General features: G+C 47.7%; 1 protein-coding gene and 1 long non-coding RNA gene across 5 annotated transcripts in view; one reads left to right on the forward strand and one right to left on the reverse strand.

Moving 5' to 3' along the window:
- Positions 1-2785, reverse strand: part of LOC111929873 (uncharacterized) — a 69017-nt gene extending 66232 nt beyond the window's left edge. The window contains exons 1-3 of the long non-coding RNA XR_015288030.1: positions 2401-2785; positions 1581-2331; positions 1067-1349 (exon numbers count right to left, since the gene is read on the reverse strand). This is a non-coding gene — a long non-coding RNA (uncharacterized LOC111929873). The remainder of the gene's footprint in view (positions 1-1066; positions 1350-1580; positions 2332-2400) is intronic.
- The window catches only part of RIN3 (Ras and Rab interactor 3), a 64765-nt gene extending 58705 nt beyond the window's left edge, over positions 1-6060 (forward strand). For 3 of the 4 annotated variants that reach the window (XM_023927678.2, XM_086893072.1, XM_086893073.1), the window contains 2 exons: positions 2773-2936; positions 4771-6060. In XM_023927678.2, the coding sequence (XP_023783446.2) occupies positions 2773-2936; positions 4771-5079 (473 nt within the window). In that variant the 3' untranslated portion in view covers positions 5080-6060. Of the gene's footprint in view, positions 1-2772; positions 2937-4720 lie in introns of all 4 variants that reach the window. The other variant, XM_023927679.2, reaches the window with a different exon arrangement.
- The last annotated feature ends 4363 nt before the right edge of the window (positions 6061-10423 follow it).

The raw sequence follows: 10423 nt of genomic DNA on the forward strand, positions 1-10423 counted from the left end.
ATTAAACGAGGATATAAGTCTGAAACTAAGCATGTCATCCCACTACAGTGCAGAGTGGACAAAAGTAAGTCCTAATAGGATGATTTGTAGCAATACAGTACATCAGTAAGGTGTTTCTGCACAGGCTAGTTTTTCTGCTGAAAAGAATTCTTAGCAGAAAAAAAAAAAGTTGAAGCACAACATTTTGTGGACATAACCAAGCTGCTTTTGGTGACTACTCTGCACACAGGTTCTTCATTCCAAAGTGGCACACTACCAGGTTGAAGTCATATGGGTTGGGGAGCTCAAGATATCGAAAGCAAAGCTGGCTGGGAAAGTTCTCTTAGCTCAAAGATGCAAAGACTCTGTGAAATGTGCACTCCAGTCAAAAGGGAAAATTTTGTGAGGGAGTTACAGATCAAACTGACTGGAAAACCACCTTAGAAAGGACACTGGAAGTAACTGCAGATATGAGAAATGGGGGGCGGGGGGGTGGAGAAGAACATCGGTGAAGGCAGCTCTGAGATTTCAAAGTGTAGAACTACCAAAAGTTAACTTGTGATAGGCCTTTCAAAGTTGAATTTCAAAGCAAAAGGCGTTCAGGTACAGAAATTAAAGGGAAAGAAGTAAAGCAGAAGTGAGAAAACTGTGAAATTGCATAGGTCAGTATACAAAATCACTTCAATTTTGCCTCCAAATGAAAAATATACTTTGAATTCATTTAATACCAATGGTGATGCTGACTGCTGGGACAAGGGAAAGGACAGATTATAGGGAGCAACTGGATGGAAATAAAGAAATTGGAAGCGGGAAAAGACTTCATTCTTAAAAAAGCTGTGATGAATTCCGGTTGTGCGGGACTCAGAACTCTGTCTCCCTGGGCTCTGAGGGAAGGGATACGCCCTGTCCCAGGTCCCATCACAGCTACTTCTGACTCAGCCAGCAGAGGAGAAATATTGAATGACAGACAAAGGGGGGTAGTAACTGTATTTAAGAGGAGAAAAGTGTCACTTTTAGGCTTCTTACTCAATTCTCCAAACCTCTTTGTGGGAGACAGTAAAGAAAAAAGAGTGTTTTGGGCACAGACCTTCGAAACTGTAGGACACTCCTCATCGATCCACCAGAGTACAGGAAGTCAAATGGTAGTGTCTTGGTCTCTCCTCTCCTACACCAAAGTTTCATGGTGCTCTAAAAATACTGCTCTTAAATCAAGTGCTTTGCCTCCCTGAAGCAGCCAGCCCCTCCGACCATGGGCTCAGCAGTGCCTGAGGAGCCGGCGGGAGCCGCGGGCTGCCGGAGGGATGGGCGATGTGCTGCTGCCATCTAGAGGCACTGCAGTCGCCGTGAAACTCCGTCACAACAGGTGTTAGCTGTCCCCGTTTGCCAGCCCCGGGACGCCGGGCCCGGAGCAGGGCACGTCCCCGTTTGCCAGGCCCCGGGACGCCGGGCCCGGAGCAGGGCACGTCCCCGTTTGCCAGCCCCGGGACGCCGGGCCCGGAGCAGGGCACGTCCCCGTTTGCCAGGCCCGGAGCAGGGCACGTTCCCGTTTGCCAGGCCCGGAGCAGGGCACGTCCCCGTTTGCCAGGCCCGGAGCAGGGCACGTCCCCGTTTGCCAGGCCCCGGGACGCCGGGCCCGGAGCAGGGCACGTCCCCGTTTGCCAGCCCCGGGACGCCAGGCCCGGAGCAGGGCACGTCCCCGTTTGCCAGGCCCGGAGCAGGGCACGTTCCCGTTTGCCAGGCCCGGAGCAGGGCACGTCCCCGTTTGCCAGGCCCGGAGCAGGGCACGTTCCCGTTTGCCAGGCCCCGGGACGCCGGGCCCGGAGCAGGGCACGTCCCCGCCGCCGCTGCTGTGCAGCTCCGAGGGCTGCGTCTGCCCGGGCCCGAGCCTCCCGCTTCCCAGCTGAGGGCAAGCTGGGAATCCAGCACTTCATGGGCCCTGGCCCGGGGCTGCCCTGCAACCCGAGCAGCATCTCTGGCCTTGTCAGCGCTTTCCTGCGCCTCTCTGGCTGAAGCCGGTTTTCGTCATGGCCCAGCTGCCACCCTGTGGCTGCAGTTGGTTATTTATTGATTTCCTGCTGCAAGCAGCGCCACAGCAGCCGGGAGATTCTGAGGAAAAGGGCTTTTTCCACTTTACCCTGTTTCTCTGCGTTACCAAGATTTATCCCGCAGCCCTGAACAGTGAACGCCTGGGCTGCCTGTGTAGTCAATAGAGAATGGAGGGAACAGAGGATGACTTCTTCCTGCAGGTCTGAGACATCCCTCAACAGTGTTGAGCCCACAGGAGTTCCGATATCCGAACATTCCAGTAGTGTAGCTGGAGCTGGGGGGCTGGATCCAGGCTTTGTGCTTCTCCTGCAGGAATCTACAATTATTTCTATTTCCCTGCATTGCAGGGACTGCTCAGGAGCCCAAGTTACAGACCTGTTGCATAGGCCCTGTCAAACACAACAAAAAGATGGCCATGGCCCGAAGAATAAACATCTGTGGCTTGAGCTTGTTTGTGAAAGACGTTTTTGTAGTTCTTTCCTTTCGGCCTGTGTTCTCTCCCAGGACATCTACAGCCTCAGCAGCCTGGGCAGCAACACTGATGAGCAGCAGGAGGAGCTGGAGGACATTGGTCATTAGGTGTCCTTTGCCTGGTTAACAGCAGTGACCCCCGCACTCCTCTCCAGCAAGGCACAGGCAGTGCAAGGGTCAGACAGCTGCCTATGTGGGCATTGGCAGGCAGGGCAGGAGCAGGACTGAGTGGCCCATGAAGGTATGATGTTCATACAAGACTGTCACATTTTGCAGGCTCCTATTATTTAACAACCACCTACGGGGTCCTGGAGCATATCAAGAACTATGACAAAATCACTGTGACACGGCAGCTGAGCGTGGAGGTTCAGGACTCCATCCACCGCTGGGAACGACGGAGAACGCTGAACAAGGCCCGGGCTTCCCGCTCGTCAGTGCAGGTAGCTGGCACTATATCCTAGGGGAAAAGCCTGCATGCTTTCTCCATACTTAAAAACTTTCATATGGTGATTATTTTAAAATGAAATTAATTGAAATCACTCTTAGAAGAGTACATCTAGGGTAATGTTTCCAAATCTTAAAAAACTATACCACATTTGAAATACATACCGCTTATGAAATACATTTTATAGTACTGGAGTTTTAAATATGACTGCAAAGTGATTTTTTTTTTTTTTTGTCCATTCTCAAAGGAAGTGTGCTAGGAGCCTTTCCTTGTAGGAGCTGTGGTGTGGACTCAGAAACCTCTTAATCATTGCCCTTAATGCCTGGGGAAATCATGGGCTAAACTGAGATGTGAGCAGGCTATGCAGGGCTGCTTCTAGATGGTGTAAAGCTGTAGGAGGGTCTGAGACATCCCAAGAGTCAGTCAGTCAAGCATCCTCCAGAGCCTGTCTGGCAGCAGAAAAGACCAATCAAGGTCTGGTTAGTTTTGAGACATCCCCATGCAACAGGGAGAGAGGGTCCCAAGACAGATGGATGTTCTGGGCCTCTAGCTGTGGTGAGGCTGGTCCAGGCAGGCAGGATACCTTGCAAGCCCCATGTGTTGTGATCAAATTGTCACCCACAGGGAGGCAGCAAAGGCCGTGTCTCAGGTTCTGTAGAGCTTTCACAGCGCAGAACTGAAAATTGTGCATGCCGGGGGGGAAAGCCAGGAGAAAGTTTCCAGTGGGGGAGAGTAGTCCATGCTTTTGCAGGTTTCCCATATTGAAGTCAAACCAGTCCCTGATGATCTCAGAAACTGTGAATGGTAGATGAGATACAACAAATATCCAGCCCTGAGTGCTGCTCTGGCAGTAGCTCATAGAAAGTACTTAGCATGGAGCACAATAGCTGAGAAAGCAAATGACACATTTCCATGCAAGATTCCCACCAGCAGCTGAAGGGTCATTTTCCACCCTGTGAATGAGGGGTAGCATCAGAGACATGAAAGCCCATTCTAGCAGAGCTAAACAGCTTGCTGATTTGTTCAGCAGGCCTCAGCCCATCCTTCTGCCTGCCTTAATCAACTGCAGTGATACTCAAGTGTAGTTTGGAAGCCCATAGTCCACGAATTTGGAAATTCCCCTTCTGCCAGGGAACCTCATTATTTTCTGAACAAAATGGTTGGGATTTGTTTTGAAGTTCACAGATGCAAATTAAACACAGAGGTTCCACTGTGATCAAAAGCTCTATAAATTCTGTTCCTTTTGTGTTTGGAAAGATTAAAGTTGTCACAACAGTTATTACTGCCTGAAACAGAATACAAGTAAATCAGCCTTCTCATCATAACTTCTGCTATTTCCCTACTGATGGAAGAAAGTTCAGAGGACACGCTCTCAAAGTGCTGTTTGGGTGATTGTGAAGTTGCTAGGTCACCACATTGCTAACTCTATCCCGTTTCTGAGAAACGGGGGGTTTTCAGGCCAGATCTCTGACATTTGTGATCTGTTATTCTTGTCTGTCACTTCTTTGCAAACACTTTCTTCAGGAATTGTAAAAAGATGGGAGAGTGAACCATTGCAGATTGTTCTCTAAGGATATTCACTACAATAATAAAAAAGCACTTTAATTTCAGTGTCTTTATCGTGCTAATTGTTTGGTAATGTGCTTGTTTAAGTATTTGCTGATTCAGAGCCTGTCAGAGAGAAGGAAAGAGAGAATAACTAGGACATTGGAGAATGACTGGAGGATATTTGGGAGCTCTAGGCAGCTAGAGTTTGTGACTGAATTCTTCCTTCTTCAGTCCTAGGTTACTGTGTTAACTGCAAGGTTTCTCCTCGTGTTTCTCTTCAGGATTTCATCTGTATCTCCTTTCTGGAAATCAGTGGTCAATCAAGGACACTTGCTTCCCGTCACGACACCACAGCTGAGCAGCTGAGCCAGCAGTGTGCCGAGAAGTTTGAAGTGTCCCATTCCAAGGACTATGGACTCTTTGTTTGTGTTGATGACCAGTGGCTGCAGCTGGACAAAGATGCCCTTCCTCACCACATCAAAGCCTCCCTGCTGAAGAGTGAAACCAAGAAAGATTTCCATTTTATTTATAAACCAATAGACCATAAAGCCCCACCAGTTCCAATTGTCAAAGAGTCAGATTTTTCCTAAGGGCCATGCTGCTTTTTTTCTGTCTTTGCTGTCATCCTGGAAGAGCTGGATAATTTACCTTGTGAGATCCTCTGGTATCTGCTCACCTCAGAAGTTCTCTAGTGTGGCCTTCAACATAGGGCAGATGGGCTAATTGTAGATGGTGTCTGAACAACGTCAGTAGAGGTCATTTTCAGAAGTAAAAGGAGCATTCAGGAAAGCATTCATCCTCTGGAAAACTTGAAGTATCAGTCCTCAGAACCTCTCAGCTGCAGCTAGCCAACACTGTAGAACATAAATGAACAGTGGAGAAAATCCAGAGATCTTACAAAAAGGTGGACATTTACTTTATAATAAATGATGGCAGGTGTGAATTACGTCTGTGCAGGGGGCCTTTGAAAGGCCTGCACACACCTCAGTCTGTTTGGAGGTAAGACTGTGTTTGTGCCTTACAGTATCTGTTCACCCAGTCTGAGTAAACTGGGTCTTGTCTGATATATGATGAGTGGCATCGGGTTGCCACCTCTAGCAGAACTCCATCTCTGTCTTGCTGTCAACATGTCTTTGCCTTTGAGATCCACATAATTACAAACAGTGCAAAATGACCCTGTACTTTCACTAAAAATATGGGGTTTGCCTTCTATCTGTCACTCAAATCAGGTAGCATAGGCATTTTCATCAATGTATTTTTCCTAAAGATTGAGCATCTTCACTATCAGTTTTAATGTACAGCAGTTTTATTCACATTGGTTGTTTGATAGTGTCTGGTTAATTGTATATTTATTTCAATGTGTGATATGGTGCAATTATTTTAAAATAAGCCTTTGTAAAGAACTTAGTAATTTGCCCAGAGTATCAAACCAGATTAAAATTTGAAAGTCAAAAGGAGTTAGAATTAAATACCAATCCCTTTTTACATGGCTGTCATTTTCACAAGTGTTATCCTAGCTGTAATTCCCACCAGATCATTACTTTAATAAATTTAGGCTGTTGCAAACAGAACTTTCTAATTCTCCTTTCTGTGTGTTCTTTTAGTCATTCAGTCATTGCGGACTTAAATTTCCCTGAACAAATTCCCAGAGAATATATTGAATCAATGCAAAAATGCATTTCATTCAATTTGAAAACAATTTTTCAAGACTGGATAATGGAAGCAGGAGCCTTAATTGCAAGATTGGTCCATGTCTTCTGAGTGCCTTCATGCAGGCAAAATTCCCACTGTGAACACAAAATACTGGGTTGTCTGCATGAAGGAGGCCAGTAACCTCCACTGCAGCTCCACCAACTTGGAATCAGGCCTACCAAAGCTCTGATTACAAAAAGGTGTTTTTCTCTGGGTTTTGCTCAAACTTGCTATTGTGTCCTCCCAATAACCTTCGAAAGAGATTTATGGCACCTTGGGCCAAGTTGCCCAAGGTGTCTGCCTTATTCCTGAAGCTCCAAGGATGAAAAGGTATTACATATTTCTGGTCCCTCTCTCAGTCTCTGGGGTTTGAAATAAATGTCCATGTCTATGTGCCCCAGCTGTAGCCAAATCTGCATACAGCTTGCAAACCAGCTGTGCATCTGCCAGCATGGCCTGTGTGCACATCTTGCTGGGAAGGGGCAACAACCAAGAATGAGGAACAGTGAGTAACAGCACTCTTGGTTTTGAGGATATCATGTGCAGAGTTTGCTGTGCATGACAGCACAGCTGACTCCAAATTCATGGTTACTTCTGCTATGTGCAGGTGTTGGAACCTCTCCCTTCCTCTAGGCAGCACATCTGGAGGATGCCAGAGCTGAAGCCCTCCTTCATGCTGCCATAACCCTCCTGCAGGGCTGTGTGCTTCTGCTGGGAGCCTGGGCTGCTCTCAGGGTGGCCCTTGGGATGCCGAGGCTAAACCTGAGACACAAATTTCCAGTACCAAACTGGGAGGTGATGCTGTTCTCAGGGCCCTGAGGGCACTCATAGGTGTGGGCTGTCTCCAGTGCCTCCACATTGCCTCCCCAGTACCTCCCCACCCTGCCCATGGTCCAGGACACCACTTCAGCCTCCCAGGGCTGTCAGCCCCTGCCCCAGTGATGCTACAGCAGGAATGGTCTCCAGTTCCCCAGCCCTCAGCCTGTCCCCATTCTCAGGGAGGTGCTGGATGTCCAGGACTGGGGCTTCTCCTGATGCTCCCCTGATCCTTGGCCTGATCAGGTTATCATTGTAGTACAACATTCACAGTCAATGAGCCTAAAAGTATTTGGATGGGTAAGAGGTTAAAGTAGAAACATGGAAGGAAAGAAGCTGCGACTGATCTGCTGGATATTTCTGCAGAGCAGCCAGACTTTGCACCTGTCAGGGTCAAGCAACTGATTGATGAAGTGAAGCGCTCCAACACCTAACAGTGTCCTGACACATCTGAGTCACCTGCTGGACCTTGGGGCTAGGGAGAAGTACGGGATATAGAGCTGGTCAGTGGAACCTGTGGAAACAGTGCTAAATCACTGCAATCCAAATGGGCTCAGACCTAAATTGACCTAATGTCTAGACCCAAAATCAGGCCTGCAGCTTTCAGTTTTTGAAATGCAAGGAGTGCCTTGAACCTTTGAATTTGTGTGGGCTTTTCTCAAATTGGATATGCAATGTTTTCTTCTGGCATAACAACTGCAAAGCTCTGATTTGATTTGCAAGAGCTGCCATGGCTCTCCCAATCCCAGAAATTATTGACAGTATTGCAAATTACTGTGCCTGGCTGCAAACTGCCTGGAAGTAAATCCTGTGCTAGGGCTCAGTGCAGAGTGGATCATGCTCAGAGGCTGTGAGGCAACTGGCTTGTTTGGTCCCATCATGTAAACCACCAGCAACATTTCATTAAACATACATCTCTGAGGTACGGGGGTGACATGGCCACAGCTGTCCCTTGTCAGGGAACACAAGCTGGGAGATGACCCGTATGATGATATTTTGGATGACCCAGGACAGAGAAGGATGCTGCCTCTCCAAGCTCACAGCTCAGTAGTGGCACTCAGGCTCTGCCTGCAGAAACAGCCTGCCTGGAACAAACATGCTGTGGTTTTGGTAACCCTGGCAAAGCACTGATTCTCCAACATGGAGATTGCTGCAACAGTTCAGCACATCCCTTGCTCTGGATCCTGCACTGCTTTGGGCAGGTATCTTGACATTTCAAATGGTGTGAGAAAAAGTCAGAAGTGGCAATGAAATGGGCATTTTTAAATGTTCCATGGGATTTTGTTCATTGGCTTTTCTATGGTGTTTTCTCATGCTGCAGCCCAGGCAAAGAGGAAGCAGCCCAGCCTGGTGATCTGTGGCCTCCTCTGGTTAGTCAAAACAGTCACACTGTGACTCACATGCCAGCCCTCATGTGAGCCCTCAGCAGACAGGAGGTTTTGACCAAGTAGGCTTGTGCAATCCAGCCAAGGCCCCTTCAAACACTCATTTGCAGAGAAACGTTGTGCAATGATTACTCATTGACTCACAAGGAAAGGATCCCATTGTGAAAGAGAGGAACAGGGAGACCTGCTGAACCCAGAAACTTCTGTAGAGAAACAACCAGCCTGTGTGACCACTGTATGCACAGAGCTGATTTAACGCCAGTTTGCACCCAGTGACACAATCTGTCAATAATTCATGAAATAATTACATTGGCAGGTTAAGTTTAACCAAAAATAAAAGCCATTGAGATCAAAGAGAGTTTCCATGCGAATTCAAGAGTTTTTGGGCCTCCTCATGCTCCAGTCACCAACTGTACTTTGAAACCTGGCACAAGACTGGCTTTTTACTATGGGCTTGTAGAGTGATTGAGGCTGGCAGGAACCCCTGGGGGTCACCAGTCCAATCCCTGTTCAAACAGGACTTCCTCCCAAGGTTGTTCAGAGCCTCACCCTTTCAGTGCTGCAGTCTCCAGGGTCATGCAGCCTTCCTGGGGTCCTAGTCCAGCATTTTAACACCTTGCACTGTGAAAAACGTTTTCCTCCTATCCAGCTGCTGTGCAGGCCCTGCTTGTCCCATCCTTGGATGGGTGCTGCTGGTGTGGGATACTGGCCAGCTCTGCCTGTGGTGCAAGGCTTACAAAATTACAGGACTTTTACTGTCTTCCACATCTTTTGGGGTATCATGGCCCTAGAAAGGAAACAGCTTCTGATTCAGAATTGCTCAAGCTCTTGGCACAAAATGCTGCTTTAAGTCAGCACTTTAGCTTAAGCTTCCTTTTCCTCTACTGCCCCTCCACCCCTGTTCTCAAAGGCAGAGGCTGAACACAAGAATAAGAGACCTTCAGCCTCCTGCCCTGAGATGGCCACAGGTGCTCAGCATTTACCTTAAACTGTCCTGGTGAGACAAGATGCAACTTGGTTGGAAGAGAGCTAAAACAATACTGCTTACTGGTGTATCTAAAAAAGTGCATTATCTCCAACTCAGGTGAACTGCTTTCTGCTTCATTGCTGGTAAGGAAGGGAGGGCGGTTACGGTGCTCTGAACAAAGCTGTGTCCATCTAAGTTTGCATGATACAGAAGTAGCCAGCACACAGTGTACCATGAGGCTGATCATGGACCTGCTCTCCAGGTCCTCTCCAAGGAAAGGCAGTGAACTCCTGTGCAGCAGGATGTTGTGTAGAAACACACAGCGGATTTGGCATACAGGTCAAAAAAGGGCGTTGGACTCCATTCCTAGCAACAAGGAGGAAGACAGAAAGCCTTGGCTGCAGTGAATGACACTTTTCCTCAGGGCTATGGATATACACAACTCTTCTTTCTGTAAATAACACAGCCTCAACTTTGCCATTTTGCCTGGTGAATTTGCTAGAGACCTGACAGTTTTCCATATTTTGCATTCCAGCATCCCAACATTCTAGGAATGATAGGCTGAGCTACTGCATGCCTACAGGAAGATCGAGAGTGTCTGTACTTGCTCAATTCACCACAGGATATTCTGGTGTAAGACTGACCTTGCACAATCCTAAAATTGTTTTCTCGTTAGATTCTATCACCATTACAAAATAAACAGCCTGCCACAGAGGTACTAAGCCTGTGTGATGCTATTTGGAGGCCTTAAAACAAATGTATCGATCAATGAGGGTGAAGGTTATTGGTTTTTTCTCCTGTGGGGCTGTTCCTTGAGTGGCTGAAAAGGAAATGGGTCTCTGGTTATGAACTGAAAATTCAGAGCATGGATGAGAACCTGCTCCATCTCAGACAGCATTGTGGGTGCAGTGACATCTTCAGTGTCTTGCAGCTTGCCACATACCTGAGGGAAGGGGTAACAATGCTATTTAGGACGGTGAAGCTATGGAAATCACTTGCAAGAGGAAAACAGAACAAAATCCCACTCTCACGTTTCAGCTTTGCATCTGAAGAGCTACAAGGGTCTGCAGGAGG

The sequence above is a fragment of the Cyanistes caeruleus genome, chromosome 6, assembly GCF_971803275.1.
Source record: "Cyanistes caeruleus chromosome 6, bCyaCae1.hap1.1, whole genome shotgun sequence".
Taxonomy (NCBI): Eukaryota; Metazoa; Chordata; class Aves; order Passeriformes; family Paridae; genus Cyanistes; species Cyanistes caeruleus.